This window comes from Micrasema longulum, unplaced genomic scaffold (assembly GCF_059751315.1).
Source record: "Micrasema longulum isolate JH-2025_06_02 unplaced genomic scaffold, ASM5975131v1 h1tg001670l, whole genome shotgun sequence".
Lineage (NCBI taxonomy): Eukaryota > Metazoa > Arthropoda > Insecta > Trichoptera > Brachycentridae > Micrasema > Micrasema longulum.
This window is the reverse complement of record NW_028278849.1, coordinates 137,602-159,899: the sequence shown is the minus strand read 5'-3', so window position 1 is coordinate 159,899 and position 22,298 is coordinate 137,602. Positions and strand designations below refer to the sequence as shown.

The window sequence follows — 22,298 nt, the reverse complement described above, 5'->3', positions numbered from 1 at the left end:
TTGACAGAATCAAGAAAGGGGTGCTGCGTTGGTTTGGACATGTAGAGCGAATGGACAGCAAAAGAACGACTAAAAGGATCTACGATGCAAATGTTGATGGATGCAGAAAACGAGGAAGAACGAGAAAGACATGGCACGATCAAGTCCATCAAATACTTGAAGATGGACATGTCAAAAGTAGGAATAATCGGCGTGCGTGCATAAGAAGATGTATGAATGTAGAGGAAGCGAGGTCTGTATGCCAAGATAGAGTGTTATGGCGTTCTATCCTCTCTGCCTACCCCTACGGGGAAACGGCGTGATGGTTTGTTGTTGTTGTTGTTGTATTCATTATTTCATTTAAATTATTTATTGACAATTCTTGATGGAATTCCATTGTAATGATTCCAAGTATTTTTTAAATTAATAACTTATATGGAAATATAAGTTATTACATCATTAATGTATTCATTGTTTATCATTTTTTAAAGTCAAAAACATTCCAACTGTTGTGTACATTTGATCATTCACTCTTTTCACAAAGGTGCTATTATTTCAGTTTCACTTGTTTATGGTTGACTGCTTTTTGTATAACTACATTCAATTGAAGAATGAAAAGAGTTTGAATAAATTTAAAAAGAAATGTTATGATTACTGTAAGATGATGTCAATAGATATGTAATGAAAGTAAGTGTAAATGTTAGTATATATATATACGAGTACTAATTGTAATCTAAGCTAATTTAAGAAATAAATAAATTTAAAAAAAAATATCGACGTTACAAATTAACATTTAAATTCAATTATGCAATTTGACAAGTACTATAATACTACATATTTTGTGTATATTTTTGAAAACTAGCAGTTAACAATAGTGTTTTGGTGCCGTCCCTTACGTATGGATTTTTTTGCCGTTTTTTCAACAGTTTAATACGTCATTTGACGTTTAATCATCAGTGTGGCCATTTTATGAAGCAAAATGTTTAAACATTAAAAAAATTAAAATCCCAAATTAACCACTCTCTAGGGGGTCGAAAAGATTCAGAATCCACCCTGGGCCCTGATTACAATGGGAAGTTAACGGAGTTATCTTCGACTGTCTGTAAAGAAAAACCGATATTTGTGTAGGAAAATGAGTATATTTGCATAAACATTTGAAATATCTTCATCGGTAACCTATAATTGAACATGTTTAGATAAAAAAATGGTATGCGTATTCTGCTTTTCATTCAGAAAACTTAATTTTACTTTGTAGATAAAATTGAAGATAAACGTTTACATCCCATCGTTCTACGGGTCCAGGGCCTCGATTACAATGAAAAGTGAGCATTTATCTTCAATTTTATCTACAAAGTAAAATTAAGTTTTCTGTATGAAAAGCAGAATATGCATATTTTTTTTCTTCTAAACATGTCCAATTATAGGTTACCGACGAAGATACTTTAAATGATCATGCAAATATACTCATTTTTGTACACAAATATATATTTTTTATATAGACAGTCGAAGATAACTCTGTTAACTTCCCACTGTAATCAGGGCCCTGGGCTGGAATTCTGAACGCATTTACAAAGCGTTATAACGCGTATTTAGTACGCAAAAACGCGTGTTACCATGCTATAATTGCTTTCGGAATACCAGCCCTCTCGCAGCCGTATTATCTCGTGTATTTACATAGAAAATACATGAGAAAAACTGTTTTCTCGTGCCGCGAGAGTGGTTCAGAATAGCACCCCCAGGTCAATACAATCGAAAGATACGGACCATGACGGTACAGTTGAAGATAAATTTTCCCGAACGATTACAAAGATACTATACCGACCCTCTACCTTTTGAAATGGGAACTTGTGGGATATATGCATGTTTTCCCGGACCGGACATGGAATGATGATGAAAAACAATAAGCTTCTTTATAAATTATTAACATACCTACCTACATTTAAAATAAACATTATAATATAATTACATAAATTACATCTATAATTCTTCTTAATGTAACACTGATTGATAACATCGTTAATATCTTTTTTGTAATTTATTCATATTATCCTAAAAATATTATTAATTAAAATAAAATAAAGTATTCTTAGACGCCACTCCCCATTATGTACGCAAGAATTGTTTATTTTTTACGTAATGGGAAACGTTAATGTAAATATACGTATTTGATTAATGTAAAAATTGTATTTAGTTGTAATATTGTATTTTTATTTGTTATTAATAAATTAAAAAAATAAAAATAAATATAACTGTCACCAAATTCGGAGCGTTGAATCAAAAATACAATGTAACAAAGACAGGTGAACATACGCTGAAAGATAATTAAATGTGTTCTTCAATGGCGGCTAAAGTATGTAGTGATTTGCATAGTCATTGGACACCATCTGTTGGGCGATTCCTAGAACTAACGGGATAACCCATCATCATAATAATATTATCTTTGCTCAACAGGAGCGTTTAACCCTCCCTCCCCGGTGCGCGGTGATGTGTAGCTAGTACACTTTGCGTCTAATAACTATAATATCTTTATAAATATAATAAATATTGGGTTTAGATTTTCAGTATTCCTCCATTACACATTTACGTATCGACTGAAATAATTTGTTTTTCAATAATAAGTACTTATTAGGCACAAAAAAAGCATTTAATGAGAAATCGGGGATAAATTATACACACAGTATACCAATGTTTTGCATTTTTGCTTATGAAGAAAAGAGTAAAAAATTTTACGCCCGTCGCAGTCAGTCACGTAGTCCCGTACTAGCTACACGTACTTAGTAGCTCTCGGGAAGTTGGCGCGGGTGCACCTTTCGCCCGAGTCGTTATCGATGCCCAATGTTTTTTTTCATGTTTTCAGTAGTAAGATTTGAAATATCATATTTGAATTAAATTATGGTTAATTAAAGCCATTCCCTATAAATATTCCATTTTTCCCTCTTTAAATCTCTTATTTTTTTTACAATATTTGAGTTTTTCCAAATGTTTGTAGATAAAATACTGGATTTCACCCCCTCGTGAGTCGTTAATCTTATTTTTTTAATGTGTAGTGACTACACAGTACCGTAACGCGAGGGTGTTTTTAGGACAGTAAGGGAAAGGTTAACGAGCAAAGTGTATGCGATTCATATCACAGGATCGTAGAGAAAAGACGAAATAAAAATACAAAAAAATAGTCAAACACAATTAGGAAGTCCAGTGGTTTTTTACAATTTTAAAATTTTAAAATTTGTTAATAAACTATAAAATTAAGCGAAAAAGTCTTTGAACAAAATTTTATATAATCGTATTATAACCGCTATAGTATTTAAGGTTTTGTATTTTATAATTACTCCGCGTGTGACGTCTCAAGTTCTCTTCCGCTTCTTCTCGGTCAGTTCTGCCGATTGGTCCGTCAACTTACCTTAAACCGGAAATCTTTCACATGAAACATTTGTGAGTGCGTAATAAGATTATGTTCCTTTAATTATGTTCATGTTATTATCATATTAATATTTTAAATCGGTCAAGTATATTATGAAAATCCCGCTCCTCCACTCCTCCACTCTGTTTCTTCATCCCTTAACCTTCTTTCGTGCTCTTTTTTTCTCTTGTCTTATTTATTTTATATTTTTTTTATTTTAATTTTTTAGTTTTTTTACAATAAGTATAAAAATAAAAAAGAGTATTAAAAAAATAAAACATAATTACAGTGCAAGGAAATACATATCAATAGAAAAATAGTAATCAAAAAATCCCACAAAGGCATGGCCTGTTCGTGGGTATACAAGAAAATGTTAATGAATTTTTGCTCTTATAATAAATAATGGACAGTTATAATATTTTTTGGAACATAAGACAGAAAAAATAACATTTTCTGTAAAAGATAATATGGTATTTTTTTGTAATTAAAAAAAGAAATAAATTAAAAAAAAAAAAACACAAAATTTTTCCTTATTATTAAAGGGCAACAAAATAAATCATAGAAAAAAAGAGTTCATATCTTTAGTTTGAATCCAGGAGAGTGCATGTTTTTAAAAGAAGGAAAATTTTGAAAGTTTGGAATCAATGAAATATTATCAGTAAAAAAAGAATTAAAAATTTTTGGGCCTATAAAATATGCATGTCTCTGTGCGAGCCTCGTTTTACAATGTGGTATTTCTAACACACGATTCATTCTTTGACTTATAAATTATCTTATCTTTTCTCTTTACTGTTTAACATGTTCTCTCTTTATATTTGTGAAAAGCTTTAACTGGATGTACGTACTAGTATGTAGGTAATATTTTGAATATTTTATATTCTTACAAAACAACTCTTGTTTTTCCTAAATAAATAAAAAATAAAATAAATATAAAGTTCTTTTATCATCGGTTGATTTATAAAAACTAGCGACGTTGTTCGAAGTAGTTCTTTTTTATTAAAATATTTGTATACATTTTCAAGAGTCTTTGCCGTACAATTTAATAAAACAATTTCCATAGATGGAAATAAATACTGTGTAACATTCACCACGTTGCCTAGTATGTGAAATAATTCAGTCAGTAGAATCTATTTACAACATTAAAGGTTTCAGCTCTTTAACTTCACTAAAATCAACAAATGGAAGAATTGAAGAAATATGGATGATCTAACATAGGCAAACTGGTGAATGTTACACAGTGTGTAAAGTGGCCACTTAAACTAGCCAATGACAGGTCATAAGCCCTGTAAATGCCTAGACTTCCATAGTCACTTATTTAAGGTATTCTCCATCCCTGTTGTAATTTGTTAATCTTAATGACTCTCGAGGGGGTGAAATCCAGTATTTTGTCTACGAACATTTGGACAAACTCAAATATTGTAATTTTTTTTAATTACTCGCATTCACTGCCTTACTTGCGTTGCGGAATCAAATGAACAAAAGAATGACGATGGAAAATAAATTCTCGCACATCGTCCAATGTCTCTCACCTTCTGAGGACTCCGCCCAGGAGCGAGGCGTTCAGGCACTCCGGTGGAGCCAGCCGGCGCTGGACCTCCGCCACCGTGACCTTGTACTTGCTGGTGCTGGACAGCAGGCTGAGCCTCCCGGGCACGGAGCAGAACACGTCGCTGGGGGAGCCTCCGCCCCCCAGACCACCCATGTCTTTGCCTTTCATACCTGGAAGAAGAAACATTTTTTCATTTTATTTTTTTATTTATTTATGCACTTCAAATTACATTTGTCTGTATATTCACCAACATATGGCTTTTTAGGCTGTGCCCGTGTTAGGCCATAATAATAATCAACAACTAAATATAAAGTAAATTAAAATAATTCATAATTACACATGATACAATATATTTAAAAAAAAACAATCCAAAACAACAATATGATACCCCGATAATTTACGGATTTGGGCTTGGAGGGGGAGATTGAGCGAAATGTAAACTCTCGCCTTCCACACAGTAGCCAGGCTCTTCATAGACCTGGGCTTGGAGGGCGAGAACTATTCACGGGGACCCATCACAATAGATCTTTACAGGTCACAGTTACGTCAGGAGCTTGCATAGCATTGACCCCCCACCTCTTAGAAGAATAATAATAATAATAACGTGTTTAAATGAATTACTAGAATCGTTAACATAAAATACGATAACTCAAATTATACAACAATTAAAAATCTTAATATAACACGTATAAATTTATACAAAGATTGCTTTAGTTTTATTGCGTATGAGTATTGCAAATCAGAATTAAAATTCCCCTACGACTTTATTTAAAGCACCAATTATATCGTCACCATTTATTCAGAATGTATAATTTCCTCTATAAATCTAAAATTCCACACTATAAAATGTAAATAGATACGCGGAACCTGACTTGGTGATATGCACACATGCATATACTAGATCTGTCACCTTTCCATACTAACCCCTTGATTAAGGTGACAAAATAATAATGAAAATAGTATTTTAAAACATAGGTATTCGGAAAATATTCTTTATTCGTTTAAAATAAATGGTACAAAACGTTGTAAAAGATTCAAATTTAACAAGGAACTACTCATAGAATTAAGAATAGTCCAGAAGGAGCGTAGAACATCAGACTGTGACCAAAAACGCCCCCACTATGCCCCGCTTTCGCCGCGCTCATTCGTGATGTCGCTGCGTAATGTTGCACGGTGGGAAAAAATATAACCAAAACACGAATGTAAGGTAAAAAAAAAGCAATTTGTTTTTTTTATTAAAATTTTATCGTGCTCTCGGAAATATTGATTGACACAACACAGTAGATAAGTAAAGGGCCATTTGATAAGAGTAATTGAATTAATGAAATTTGAACATAAAATTTAAAACAAATTTCATTTTACATAAAATGGATATTTTTATATTTTGTTAAATAATATTTGATGTTTTAAAGATAATTTCGGTCAAATGTCCACCACAGAATTGTTTAATCTGAGGTCCAATTTTCATTAGTTCTCTCATTAAATGAGCAAAGTAGGGTAAAAAAAATACTACATTGGCAACACTAACGAAATGTCTGTTTTGATTTCTTCGACAATCTGACTGATGGAAAAATAATTCAATTTTAAGTAATGTATTTGCTACTTACACATTCAGTTGCTAATTACACGTAAAATTTGATCCCATCCTGTTTCTTTAAGATCCTATCAGTATTTCTACACTTTAAAAGGACACAACGAGGCATAGTTAAATTCAAATCAGGAGTTGCGTACTGAGCGACGTCTACAAAGAAACCAATAGGTCAAAACGTAAAACTACTCATTAATGAGTAGTATAGCCACCTTCTGTTTGATGCTCGCAGGCGGTTTCTGGACTATTCTCAATTCTATGGAACTACTGTTGTAAACTCTTTTTTCATTTTTTTCGTGTATATGTCGCCGCTAAACACTTAATTCAGTCACTCAATTTTACTATCTATTTTTCTGTACATATCGGTAGTTTAACAGCTATCTGCTTTCTATTAAGTAATTTCTAACTTATTTTAATTTATCTATTTATGCTTTATTAAGTTAGTTCATAACATCTTAAGAACTAATATAAACTTTTAAAATATTACAATTTTTTAATCAAAATTTCTCAATAACATTTTTTTAAATTAATTTTAAATATTTCAATTTTTTCTATTTCCTTTATTTCTTCAGGTAACTCACTACAGCTTCAATCCCTTGTACAATGGGTTTTGAGATTCTGTTTTTTACCTCATTGGCAATCTTATCTTTTTTTACCCGTTGTATGACATTGTTGGATACATTTTATTATTGTTTTTATTTTATTCATCCCCTTAATTATTTTATGTATAAAAATTGCTACATTATATTTAATTTGTTGTTTTACTGTGAGCAAGCCAATTTCTTTGTGCATTCTTTCTACATTAGAATAGATATTTCTTTTGAGTAAAATCCTCATTGCCCTATTTTAAAGAATTTGTACATTTTGAATTTCTCCTTCATTACATAAAAAAAAAAATATGGAAGAACAGTAATTTATGTGTGGACATATTATTGTTTTATGTATAAGAATACTATAAAAATCTATTACATTTCGTAATATTCCCATAAATGAAAACTTTTTTGATTTTTTTTTTGTTACATATTGAGTATGTTTTTTATACTTTAAATGTCTATCCAAGTAGACCCCGAGATACTTTATTTCGTCCACATAATTTATATTCAAATTATCAATATTGATATTATAACCCTGGGGTATTATTTTTCTCCCAATATTAATATATTTTGTTTTTGATATATTTAATTTCAATTTATTTACTTTTAACCATTTTGATATATTTCCTAAATCGTAATTAATTTTATTTATCACTGTATCATAATTATCTCCTGATATGTAAACTAGGGCATCATCTGCAAAAAGTTGGATTTTACAATATTTCATAGCTTTACCGATGTCATTTATGTAAATGATAAACAATATGGGCCCTAGCACTGAGCCTTGGGGTACACTTAAATTATTTTCTATCGGATTTGAAATAATATTTTTAACTTTCGTTATTTTTTTTATTTTTTTATTTAAATCTTAAAGTAGGGCACACATATCATACATATTGTCATGTGTGTTCTAATAATAACATTGCAAATATATTTAATTTATAAATTGTTTATCACATATGTCTTGACCATTATTTTAAATTTTGATATGTTTTTTTCTTCACAAATATTTTTTTCCATTTCGTAATACTTTTTAATTGCTTTAAATAAAATTGAATTTTGTGACTTTGCCTTTTTCCTAAATGGAAGTCTAATTTTGTTCTTTTCTCTAGTATTGTGATCGTGTTCATGCTGGTTCCGATCAATTTTTTTCCAAAATTCTGTTTTTTTATTGGAGTTTATAATTTTATGAACAAATATCATTGTATTGTAAAATATTCTTTGTTTATATGTTAATAATTTCATTTCATTTACCATCGACTTTACCCTCGTATATCTGTTATTTACGTAGCTTTGAAACCAATTTAAGGCATTTCCTCTTCTTCCAATTAAGTTTTATTTTTCTAATATTCTTGTTCTATCAATAGTCTCAAACTTATGTTCACAGTCTGCATTACGCGATGGGTTAAACAGCCCGTTAAGTAATGCAGACTACAATTATCAAATAAATAAATAAATGAAAATACATAAAATATCTAGCGTTGTCGGCTCGCTTGTTTGAGTCTTAAAATATCAATTGAAAAAAAAAGTGAAGTGACTCTATTACGTCATTGGAGTACCCACACTTAAGTCAAAAACCCATATTAGAAGGCAAAAATTTTCTAATCAATAAAAATGTAACAATCAATTCTAAACATTGCGTAATTGTTTTACCCGAGACAGTCGACTGAGAGACATAAATTATTCCACCTGCCAATTATAACAACATAAATAACACATGTCAATGGACATTTTCTCGTTAAAGAGCAATAAATATAAAACATTTTTGCAAAATATTGCAATAACTAGATTTTTCTTTATCATTATTCTCTATAACAGGTTTACGACCCGCGAATTTCTCAAGACAGCTATTCTGTTCAATTCAATTCGATAAAAAATAAATTAATATTTATGACATAATTGCGTAGCTACTTAATAGAACACGCGAGAATACTTTTTCATATAAACGTATTCTCATATTTTCTCTCTGAATTATGGTACAAGAGTGATGATTTTTTTTATACACAATGGATATTGCTATACTTGTTATCCTTTCTTTTTTCACTGCTGCATTGACATGTTTTTATACTTTTAAACTACTTTTAATTACTTATATTATATATGTATATAAAATATATATTTTGCTGCTCTTACAATGTGCAGTTAATTTTGAAGATGTTTTTTAAATTGACTTAAATTTACTGTCTTATGTTTCACTTAAAGATTATTTAAATCTTAAACTTAAAGATTTATCGTTTCTTTGAATCCCTTAAAATATGTATGTGTATATTTATGTTTTTCATTTTTTTCAAATGTTATTACTATTTTATTTTATTTTTACATCTGAGCGTGTTTTTCATTCGTTATTTTAATTCTTAACTTTTAATTACTTTTACAAATTTTCTTTATTTTTAATATTATTTCCATTTGTAAATACTAACTACAAACTACAAACTTTTAAATAACTTTTTTTACTTAAATTTTAATTTTTAAACAACTTCCAGACATGTTTTTTTTTCCTTCCCTTTATGTATTTTTATTAATAACCTTACAAATCAACGTCAACATGGACAACGTCAACACGTCAACATGGACAAAAGAGTATGGTTTACTAATAAACCCATCTAAAACACAAATTATGTTTGCAGGTAGTCAAAGATTGCTTAGTAAGCTAGACATACCTTCAATTAATCCTCTTATTGTCAATGGTACCAATATTCAATACAGGAAATCCGTAAAAAATCTAGGAGTACAAATGGATGAACATCTCTGCTGGCGAGCTCATACTAATGAATTAAGCCGCAAAATATTTTTCAGTCTACACTCACTTAGAAGGTTGCAAAAATTCTTACCCATTAGTACTAAATGCACTCTTGTACAAGCATTACTACTACCCATTCTAGATTACGCTGGTGTTTCCATGACTGATTTAAGCTGTGAGCAACTCGATAAACTTGAACGACTTCAGAATACATGCATAAGGTACATTTTTGGTCTTAGGAAATATGACCACATTTCTGATAATCGTAGGCAACTGAAATGGCTCAAAATTAGACAGCGGAGAGACTATCACTCCCTCTCACTTCTGTTCAATGTACTTCATAGTCCTAACGCTCCTATATACCTGCGTGAAAAATTTTAACGCTTATCAGTTCATGGTTTACCTCTTCGTTCTCATTCTCAAGGCACTCTCTTAATACCCATACACAATTCCTCTTTCTTCTCTAACTCATATAGTGTCCATGCGGCTCGACTGTGGAATCATCTCCTATCCACCATCAAAGATGTTACTACATTATCTCTGTTTAAATCACGTCTGAAGAAACATCTCCTTTCTCTTCCTTAATCTCTCCTCCTTTCCTTTTTCCTCTTTCCTCTTTTTTCCTTTTTCCCATTGAGTAATAGTTTTGATTTAAGGTAATTTATAAACAAGTACGTTTATTTCTATTTTTATATATTTTTAATTTTTTTTTCTCTATTGAATATGTTCTGTAACTTGAATTATAAAAATAAAACTTTTATTTTATTGGTTGGTTGGAAGAAATTGCCATTTGGCAATAAGCCCGCTAATGTACAAATAACATTATGTACAAAAAGTTAAATAAATAAATAAAAATAAATATAATTCCTTTATAATATGGAAACTTCACTGGTCCATTAGAGTTAAGTCTAACTGTGTAAAATATAAAACTTTGTAACTGTACTGTATGTTGAAGAAACTTAATAGTGATGCTGAATAATTTGTAAATATATATATTTTAACTTTTGCTAATCGAAACCTAAAATTATTTATTAATGTGTTTATAAAATTAAATATTTCACCATATAAATGAATTACGACAAATATTTTATTTAATTTTAATTTTACTAATAAAATTAATTGCTAAATTGAATGATAAAATTATAAAAAAATTGAACTCAAATTTTAAATACATTATCATAACTTTGCTGGACCATTTATTTTAAATAACTTATCCGTACTGTATTTCTTGACATGTATTCATTTTTATGATGAATTTTGTATATTGACGTGTCACGATATTTATAAATGTATTGATTTTAATATAGAAGAGTCCCGACTTAAAACGGAGTTTTCTAACAAATCGGGACACAAAAAACTTTAATTGTGCTATAATAAAATTGTGAATTGTGTGCATTAAATAAAATAAAATAACATAAATTTTAAGTTGCATCACGATAAAAAAACTCAAATTATTACAAAAGTGTCTAATTGTTTATCCACTGTAACTTAAATTTTAAGTTGCTCCATCAGTACTTTAGTAATTAAAATGAATTATTAAAGTACAAATAGCGTAAATATACTTACACCATACTAAATAGACGGGGTCGAGAGAATGAGAAAATTATGATGTTGATTTAAAAAATATATGAATACATTCTTATTTAAACATTAGCCTTTATCTTGGCTACCTACGAAAGATGGTGAAATTTAAAACAACAAATACGATGTCTCACATAAAACATTTAAAAAGTTTTAAACGCCAGAAAAGGCATAGACTTCAAAGGGAATGAAACAAAAAAAACACTCAACCCTCTGGGTAGGTACAACCAGCAGAAGTAACGGAAAGGGTGAATAAGTTTCTCTATGGAATGGAATGTCAAAAATTTCGGTATTTCAAATTTTATTCGAAAGGTACTCTGACTCTTTCTGAAATGTTGCCAAACGAAAAAAAAAGTTTTAACCGGCGAGAAATCTAGCGAAATGAAAAATGTTTAAAAATCTGAATAATTTGGACAAAGCTCGTTTATTTTGACACCATCGTCACAATTCTTAAATTAAGCATACCGTTCATTTTTAAGATATTTTATTCAAAGGCAAATACAGGAATCTTAAAAATTAGGTCAATTAAAAATAATGCCAAGAAAATCGTACCTACTTTAAAATAGCCGATTAGGTCATATTTTAAAACGAATTATTTGTTATACTTGCTTCATTATAAAAAAAAAACATTTTGATTAATTTGAGTACATTTCAGTTGATTCGGTGTTAAGCGCAAATGTATTACATAAGGTAAAATATTTATATATATTTAATTTTTTCATTAGATGTATTTGGAATTACAATACCAAAACATTTTAAATCGCATTTTGATCCCGTGCTTAGCCTAATACTAGTGTCGCGAACGTATAAATTAGTTATTATCAATTGTCTAAAGAAATGGAATGGAATTTTCTGTAAGAAAATGTATACATTATTTTGTAGACAAATTTAAAGTATATTCATCGGTAACCTGTGATTGAACGTATTTTGAAAATGAAATCATACAAATATACACATTTACGTACCAAAAATTTGATTTTACTTTATTTATTTACATATTAAAAAGAAAAATTGAAAAATATTATAAAGTTATACCTAGTAGGAGAAGACCCGTGCTAAGGCAGACTTACATATATGTTTATTTATATATTTCCATATACATACACACACACGTGTGCACCCTCTCTCACACACACCCACACACACATACATACACACATATACATGCATATATACACATACATATACACATACCCACGTAAGCATTCATACATATATACACACACATATACATCCACACCCTTACATACACATGCATACATATATAAATATATAAACTTTATCCTTCTGGTCATTGTATTGTGTGCTGTTTAAATTTTCGTAGATAATATTAATATTAATATTTATGTATATTATTTATTTATTTAACAATCGCAGTCTACATTACTTTATTCGTTGTTTAACTCATTACGTAATGATGCCTGATAAATAATAAATATGATGTCTTTACCGAAAACTGCGCAAATATCGCGAGAAGCTTTGACTACTTTATTACCTCGATTTAACGCGAACAAAGAAGGTGTCGAAAGTGCTAACTTTTATCTGTTTGTCTGATGACATTCCGTTTTGAAGGCTTGTAAAAAAAAAATGTGTAGCGTAAGAGCAAACACAATCTCTTGTAGAGAAGAAAAATTTATTTTGTATGACTATAACCATTTTGTTTTCCTTTGGTGCTCATTTTTTAATTTGCGAAAAAACAAACGTAGCTTATGTTAATAATAAAAAACACAATATGCCAATCCCTAAAACGTGCCATTTTTTGACAAGTTGTTCCAAAGAGGTGTTATAAAATGCTAATTGGGTATCTATTGAAATCGCAATGTAAAATGAAAAGGTATCAAATTTCTGTGCGGAGAATGAAAAAAATCTATAGAAAACACACATGAATGGCGTTTTTATGGTGTAGAAAAATGACCCAAACAACAGTTTCGAATTACAATTTTTATGCAGGGGGAGATTTTTCATAGAATAAGACTTTTGACAATAAATAAATCAATTTTCGCTAACGCAATTTAAAATTTCGGTTTCTGGATTTATAAAAAAAAAACACCTTTATTATATCTGTGCTTTAGAGGATAAAACACGAGGTTCCCTTTTTTTGCCGTTTTGAAGTTATAAACGTAGAAATTATCGCAATAAGCAATTTTTACGTGAATAAAACACAGAAGTCATCAGAGAGGGAAATACATTTTTAAGAAGAGAATATGGAAGTCTAGGCATTTACAGGGCTTATGACCTGTCATTGGCTGGTTTAAGTGGCCATTTTACTCACGGTGTAACATTCACCATTCTGCCCATTGAACATTCACATTTCCTCAGTCCTTCCATTTGTTGACTTTTGAGAAGTAAAAGAAAGGCTAAATCAATTCACCTACTGGCAACGCCTGAAAACCACTTAAACCAGCCGATGATAGGTCATAAGCCTTGTAAATGCCTAGACCATATTCCCTTCTCAAAAATGTTTTCCCTCTCTGTTGCAACAAATTCAACAAAAATATATTATTTGGAAATAGCACAATGATGAAATCTCGTTTTCTGAACATTTCGTTCAATGTGAAGACGAAAGAATTGAAGGAATATAGATGTTCAAATATGGGCGGAATGGTAAATGTTACATAGTGTTTAAAGTGGCCACCTAAACCATCCAATGACAGGTCATAAGCCCTGTAGATGCACTGACTTCAATATTACCTTCTATAAAATGTTCTCCATCTCTGTTGTAATATGTTATAATTAACAGCTCTCATTGAGTTGAATCCAGTCCTTGTCTACAAAAATTTGGACAAACCCAAAATATTATTTGGGTATATTATTTAATTTGATTACAAGTCTTCGAAATGGAATGCCAAGTAAACGAAAGTGAGCATTTTCGACACTTTCTGTTCGCGTTCAACCGAGGGAAAAATTGCCAAAGCTCGCGATATATTCCCATATTTTAATTATAATTTTATTAATTTTTTTTTTCACTATGTGTTCTTGTCTCTTCATTTAAAAAAAAAAGGACAAAACTTGTGGTAACACCCAATACATAGATGCCTGTGTACGCACGAAATAGAAACTATTATATTTTATTGCTTCCGTTTTTAATCGAACTTGTAACTGTACCAAATTTAAATGCAAATAAGAATACGCATTTAAAACCGCAAAGTGTATTTTACGTTCTAAATTCGATACTTAAATATTTGAAAGTTTAGAATACAGACAATTGAGAACTATTTTCAAACATTACTAAACCATAATATAAAAATACGCTGTTCGTATACTACCAAACATAGAATTAAGAATAGTACAGAAGGAGCGTAGAATCATATTTGAATACATCGGACTGTGTCCAAAAATCCCCCCCACTTTGCCCCATTTTCGACGCGCGCATGCGTGAAGTCGCCGCGTAATGTTGCCAGATCGCGAAAAATATAATCATAACACAATTGTAAGATAAGTATTTTAAAAAAAACAAAAAAAAAACAAATTGTTAATATCTCTAAAAGTTTATTGTACAGGCGGAAACATTGATTGACACAACATAGTAGGTAAGTAAAAGGTCATTAGTAAGAGTAATTTAATTAATGAACTTTGAACTAAAAAAATAAAACAAATTTTATTTGACATAAAACGGATATTTTTATATCATGTTAAATAATATTTGATGTTTTGAAGATAATGCCGGTCAAATGTCCACCACGGCGTTGTTTAATCCGAGAGGTCTAATTTTCATTAGTTCTCTCATTAGATGAGTAAAGTAGCGTAAAAAACTTGACTACCCTGGCAACACTGAAAAAATTTCAATTTATTTTTTTTGACATACTGACAGATGGAAATATAAATTAATTAAGTAATGCCTTTACTACTTACACATGCATTTGCTACTTACATATGAAATGTGATCCCATTCTGTTTCTTAAAGAGAAAATCCCAGCAGTATTTCTACACTTTAAAACGGCACAACACGGCATATTTTAATTTAAATCGGAAGTTGCGTACTGTACGACGTTTTCAAAGAAACTAATGGGTCACAGCATAAAACTACTCCTTTAAGAGTAGTTTAGTCGCCTTCTGTTTGATGAGCGTATTCGGTTTCTGGACTCTTTTTAATACTATGGTGCCAAGTATTTTTTGTGGCCTTATTCTGAAAGTTATTCGTTTCGTTAATTCATTCGTATCGTATGAGAGGGGACGAGAGCGAAATATGATTTTGATTGTGCAAGAGTGAGATGGGAAGTACTAACAGTGAACAACCTCTCACGTCACATGCGGAGTTATTTCAGAAATACAAAACTTTAAAAATCATAGCGCTGATAATACGATATGTAAAAAAAAAAAAAATTAGCTTAGTTTAATAGTTTATAACAAATTTAAAAAAGACACTGAACTTCCTTATTGGAGTACTAATGCAGTGCCCTATGAAACACTGAGTGCAGATAAGAAGAAAATATATAAATTGAATGAACAAATCTTTCCAATTTGGTTCGTAAAAATAAACGAACGATATTTGAACAAGTTAATTTTAATGTCTCTATCATTTGAAATGGTTGTGGTTTAAATGTGTAGAGTTGGTACTGGCCACAGATCAGTAGGTACCTAATTTGTGATCACACGTGAACACCTGGCAAGACTAATAATATTCCAATTTCAAAATTCAAACGGCACCGTGATGCTGTTCTAAATCGGGGGTTTCCAAACTACGGTCGGCTTCCAGTCTTACTCTTTATTGCCGAGTCCGAGGACAAAAAAAATTTAGTAAATATCAACCTATTGAATAAATGTTCATCTCGAAATCTTCCCGAGAGTCAAATTCAGGACCTCAGGAAAATGCACGGACTAATAAAACCACGGGGAAATCAAGTGGATTAAAAAAATCCCCCCCCACAATCAAATCACAGCAAATGACGTGATTTCCACATTTTCTTCTCTGTTAATTAATTTATTTTATTTTATTTGTGATTTTTACAGTATTTCATAAAAAAATAAGTAGAAATATAAAACAATACAAGAGCCAATTAAAAAAATCCACTTAAATCTAATAATACATAATATATAAGAAAAAAGTTTACGTAATTGTACATACAATCAAACGTCACGTGACGTTTGTATGTGTGAGTATGTGAATGTGGGTATGTGCCAATGAATGAGGGTGAAGGTGCGTGTGAGTGGGTGCGTAAGTATAAAAAAAAATAGCAATTTAAAACTTGTTTTTATATTGAAAAGGGTACAAGGAAAGAGCTTGATAAGAAGTTTGTTTATTTAAAAAAAAATAGTTTATACCTACTTTCAAAACTTTTTTGAAAATATTTAAGTCAAGAAATGTTATAATTGTATTTTGTAACTATGGTAAATTTTAAAACCTCATTATGAAAAAAAGCATTTTATTAAAAAATTTGATTGAAACACACTGAATAAATAATGTGCAACGAGTCCCATATAATGCGGTAGGTAACCACTAAATGCAGTGAATACTATGTAAGTATTAACAACATAGTAACTACTTTGAAAATCTAGACCAAAAACTTGGATTTAAAAAGACATTTTGAGAAATCAAAAGATATATTTAAATGTATATATATTTGTAAGGAAATTTAATCATAATTTGAATACGCGTTGAAATTATTCCCTGTGCCCAAGAATACAGTTATGTGAGTGAAATAAAATCGAAATTCTAGACGAGTGTTTTTGACTCGATAGTTAAAAAATTTAAAAATAAGGAAATCAAGTGGCGACAAGCCCGCCTCGTTGTATAGTTGTTATCGCAATTGTCTACCATTCTTGATGTCTTGGGTTTGATTCCTGGCAGGGTGGACGTGATTTTTTTTGAACTGCAATATTTCGTTGTTCCTGAATGGAAGGCTGATCACCTTACCTTCATGTAACAGATGATTGGAAACGCTGCATTTGCTCTACCAATGCAGTGCTCTATCTCTAATGGGTGCGGAATGAAAATGATGAAATTTCTTGACCCGTCAAACTTTAAGGAACAGTGAATTCGGACCACGGACCAAAAATATTGTAGACCCCTGACGTAGTTGAATACTATGAATACCACGGGCGTTCAACGAACTAACACAAAGATGGCGAATTTCATTGTTGTACTAATAATGAAATCGAATTGAAAATTATTTCTAGAACGAACTGTCAATCTATTTTGAAAGTTTAAATTTAATGACATCATTTGACCGGACATTTGAAATAAAAATGCAGCCCTGTGAATAGACACAATGTTTTTTAAATGAGTTGTACTTTCGTTCACAATTGAAAAAGAAACATTCCAAGTTCCGAGCAGGTCGTATGGCGAGTTGGTAATTAAAATATGCAGTTTTTTTTTACACTGGCAATACTGATAGGTAGCGATCTATTTTGATCACCTTTTTAACGATTAGAATGAGATTCAGTATTTAAATTTCGAATATAGAATGTTAGAAATACAATGCAGTGACGTTCTTAAAAATGTTGCTTTAATCAAGTTATGTTTTCAAAATATCTTTTGTTGATTTTTAATCGTCATAAAATAATATCCAGTATAAAACAACACAAAAATATTTCACGTTTTCTTCTATTTGCATGTTAATGTTCTTTTTTTGTTTAAAATCTACTTTAAAAAAAATAAAATCAAGTATCCATAATTTATCTTCCCTAAGCGAAATTCAACTTAGCAATTTTCGAATTGATTTAAAACTGAATGATGTTAAAATATTTAGTATTGATAAATATTTTAAATGGACAGAACATATCGAATATATAACACAAAAAAATAGAAAACTTTCTCATATCTTCAAGTCGATACGTAACATCTTTTCCGTAATTAAACCCAAACAAATGTATTTTATTTTATGTAACTCAATTATAACTTATGGCATAATAGGACGAGGAAACACTAATAAATCAATATTAAAATCACTCGAATCTGCTCAAAAATCAATAGTTACAGTTATTTTTAAAAAGCCCTTCAGATACCTCAGCGTCAAGTTATTTGAGGAATTTGAGATCTTAGATATAAGGCAATTATATATTTTAGAATCATAATGTTTTTGAAAGCAATTATTTTATCAAATCCCAAAAGAAACACTCCCACACTACCAGAAGTCAAACTAGAGGATGAGTCATGGGGTCTACCACAAACTCTGAATTCGGGCAAAGAAATTTCAGGTTTCTGGGCCCCAAAATATTCAATATGTTAACTGAATATTACAAAACCATGACCCGGATTCAATGAAATAAATTTGTAAAAAATTGGTTACTGGTTTTAGGTAGAGAAAAATCGGAAAATTTACTCAAGAACATTATTAAATGATAAATAGTATAAATTGATATTGTAAAATTGTACGATAAATTAACTAGTGGGTAGGAATGTTATTGTTTGTTTTGCATAAAAATATCTGCCTTAAAACAGGTTGTACCTAGTTGGGCAGACTAGACATGATCCAGCAAAATCTATTACCCAAGTGAGTATGTAGTAGATAAAGAAATAGTTATTTTTTTAACAAACCATGATTATTATTATTGTTTTAATATATTGAATATTTTTTTAATGTATTTAATTAAACTAATTTAATTAAAATATTATGAGGAGTCTTCTTTTTCTAAAATCATATCAAATTTTTCATTGGACCTAAATGTTTGTTTAAAATAATTAAATAAAAATAAATACTTACTTTTAAGAAGGGGCAAATCTGACATGAACCCTGTATTGTCGTCCAAACCGGTATTCTGAAATATGAAATACTATTTAAATTGATATCTTAATATAAAAAACATGTTATTTTTATTTTGTCTAGCTAATGTTTTGCATTCACTGATTAGAATCAAATTTTCAAAAGAAAAACACATGGACAAAATATTGAAGAATTAGTTAGAATGAAGGTACTAAGAAATATTATCTCAAACTTAAATAACCGGGGTACATTGTTCGAGAAAATTGATTAATATTTTTTATTTCACAATAAGGGGTGGGTGGGTATGCTGGATATTATGAGGAATTTAATAAACTTAAGAATCATAATACATTATTGTATCGTTGGCCAGTTTAGCTGGAATATTGAATTCCTATCGTATCCATTGGATATATTTGGAGGGGTGTTTTTTTTGTTCCGTTATAGAATATAAAATTTCAATTGAATTGAAAAATATAATCTCAAAAGGGTAACAGAATCTAATATAATTTAATGTTTTTTTAGAAATATTAGACACCCATGAAAAGAAAACTGAAAATCATGAAATTTTTTAATATGAAGATAACTTTTTAATTTTGAGATTATATAAAATAGCGGAAATTTTAATGTGTAATTTCAATACTCATTCCCATGTACAATACAATACTATGAGTATATATAATTTTGAAAACTATTTAGATAATCAATATCTTTTAAACATTATAAATAAACCAATATTAAATCAACTGCTCCGCAAATGTATAGTTTATGTTATGTTTTCGTTTATTTTATTGTGCGTTTTATAATATAAATAACATATGTAAATGTTTAAATGAAATATTAACATACATACGTAGTGTTTAAAACTGTCTGAACATTTTGTTAATTACCTCTGTATATAAAGACTTCTTTGTATATTATCACATGTAAATATATAAAAAAAGTATATTGTTACGTGTCCTCGGCACGGGTAACCCCAGTGAGGTCACATTATTTTTATTATTAATGATGGTTTATAATGGAAAAATGAATAAATAAATCAAAATCGAGTTTATAAAATCTACCAAGGTTATCAAATCGATCAAAAGTAAGTTATCCAGCAAGACCCAATCGAATTAATTAATATTGTCAAATCCTTAAAGCCTATTTATTACGTTGATCAATGCTACAAAATTCATCGCCACAGCGTAGTCATATAACTACCAAACATAAATATAAATCTAAGTACAAAAATAAATCATTATAACCACCAAACAAAGACTATCAAGTACAACAAGAATATTTTTTTACAATACTGAATTTACCTTTTTTTTAAATAAACAAATCTACTAGGATTATTAAGAATTAAAGCCTACGTCAAATCTAAAATGTGTTAAATGCAACAACTATGGGGAACAAGAAACCAAAATGACATAAACAGGCTACAAATACCGCAAAATAAAATATTAAAATTAGTATATGACCTCCCATATCTAACAGCAACTAAAGAACTCTTCAAACAAACTAAGGAATTAAATATAATGGAACTCTTTGGAATAGAATCTTTCAAATTTATTCATAAATTAGCAACTGATGAAGACAAAGAACTAAAACTTGAAAAAAATGATGAAAACATAGACACAATACGAGAATGTCAGAAAAATATCATACACAGCCTTCTAAAACGAGACAAAGACAATCGTGACTAATAAACCAGGGAGTGAAATTATACAATAAACTACCAGACAAAACTAAACCAAAGACTCAGACAACCTTTACAAAAGATGTTAAAAATATTCATCATTAACAGTAGAATATGAATTTTAAAAGTAAAAATATTTGGTTAAATGTAAGTAACCCGTAAAATCAATAATAATTTTAAAAAATTAAGTACATCAAGACCAGCGAGTCCATCAAAACAATTATGTACCTAAATAAAGACAATTTACCTAGCCGGACCAAAGGGAGGATTCGAATCCCCCATATACCGATTTGGTCAATTTCACTTTATTCGGTACAAGAATGAATAAAATACACGAATGAGTAAAATATGTGCACGCGTAAACATGAATAAATAATTGCACGGTCGTAAACACTTCCAACGCTTTATTTTCCTGATGCCATATACAAGTAGGCGCTGGGGTCGTTTGGTCCCCCGTTCAGATCATGTGTAATGTTTGGATGCTTAGGGAGGGAAAGGTTAAGTTCATCGGGACCATTAAAATAAATCGGTGGTATTATGAAAATGATGAAGTTACCTGTCCATCGTCCACAGCCGCCTGCAGCGCCTGGTGCAGGGAGAGGGGGTCGTGATGCTCGTGGTGGATGGACCTGCCACCACCGCCTCCGCCCCCTCCGCCCCCGCCGCCGCCCCCGCCGAAGTCCCGGCCCCTGTCGCCGCCGTACGAGAAGCCGGAGTTGTGAAGCTGGAGAGAAAATGTAAAATGAGAATACCACAAAAAGTAGAATTTCCACGACAGTCAATTGTGAATAAAGAAGGGGTCTCTGACATTGGGGAATCAAAGCCATAGTTAGATTTGGAAGATGTGACATGCAAGATTATTGTTTCTAGTGACACTGGTAATATTATCAGCATTTTATTTTTTTTGAGTTTTGTAATTTTTTTAAATTACTCCGCGTGTGACGTCACAAGTTCTCTGCGATGAGATCTGCTGATTGGTGGATTGGCTTTCCGTAAACCGGAAATCTATCACAACACTCTTATCATTGGTTGATTCAAAGGAACAAGTGACGTCGTTCAAATCAGATCGTTTTTATTAAAATCTTTTTTATTCCTTTTTTTCATATATTTTCGAGAAACTTCGCCGTACAATTCAATTCTCTAATTTATCGGAATAACGACAGCAGCAAAGTAATTTTTCTCACTTATGATCGATACTCCCATGTAATTTTATTTATTTATATATACGCCGAATGGGCATTTTAAGGACATATTTACACATATAAAATTATTATCAAGGAAAGTAGAAAGACGCAAGGGTATATAGTAGATTCGGTGGGAGTGGAAGAGGGAGAGAGGTGTTTATAATTGAATTTGATTCAGTGATCGTTTAAAAGAAGACAACTTGTTATCGAAGAAATCAAGACTGTTATGTTTGTTGGAAGACCTAAGAACTCTGGGCATAGGGGAATGAAAACCATAGTTAGTTCTATGGTTAACGGTATAAAAGAGTAAGTTTTGTCTGAGGTGTCTAGTTGGGATATATAATTTAATTCAGCTCAGTAGTT

General features: G+C 30.4%; 1 protein-coding gene across 2 annotated transcripts in view; it reads right to left on the bottom strand.

Moving 5' to 3' along the window:
• TfAP-2 (transcription factor AP-2) overlaps positions 1–22,298 on the bottom strand; it is a 166,398-nt gene that overhangs the window by 21,750 nt on the left and 122,350 nt on the right. For both annotated transcript variants that reach the window (XM_088237215.1, XM_088237214.1), the window contains exons 4-6: positions 21,308–21,475; positions 19,074–19,128; positions 4,909–5,098 (exon numbers count right to left, since the gene is read on the bottom strand). In XM_088237215.1, coding sequence (XP_088093341.1) covers positions 4,909–5,098; positions 19,074–19,128; positions 21,308–21,475 — 413 coding nt within the window. The remainder of the gene's footprint in view (positions 1–4,908; positions 5,099–19,073; positions 19,129–21,307; positions 21,476–22,298) is intronic.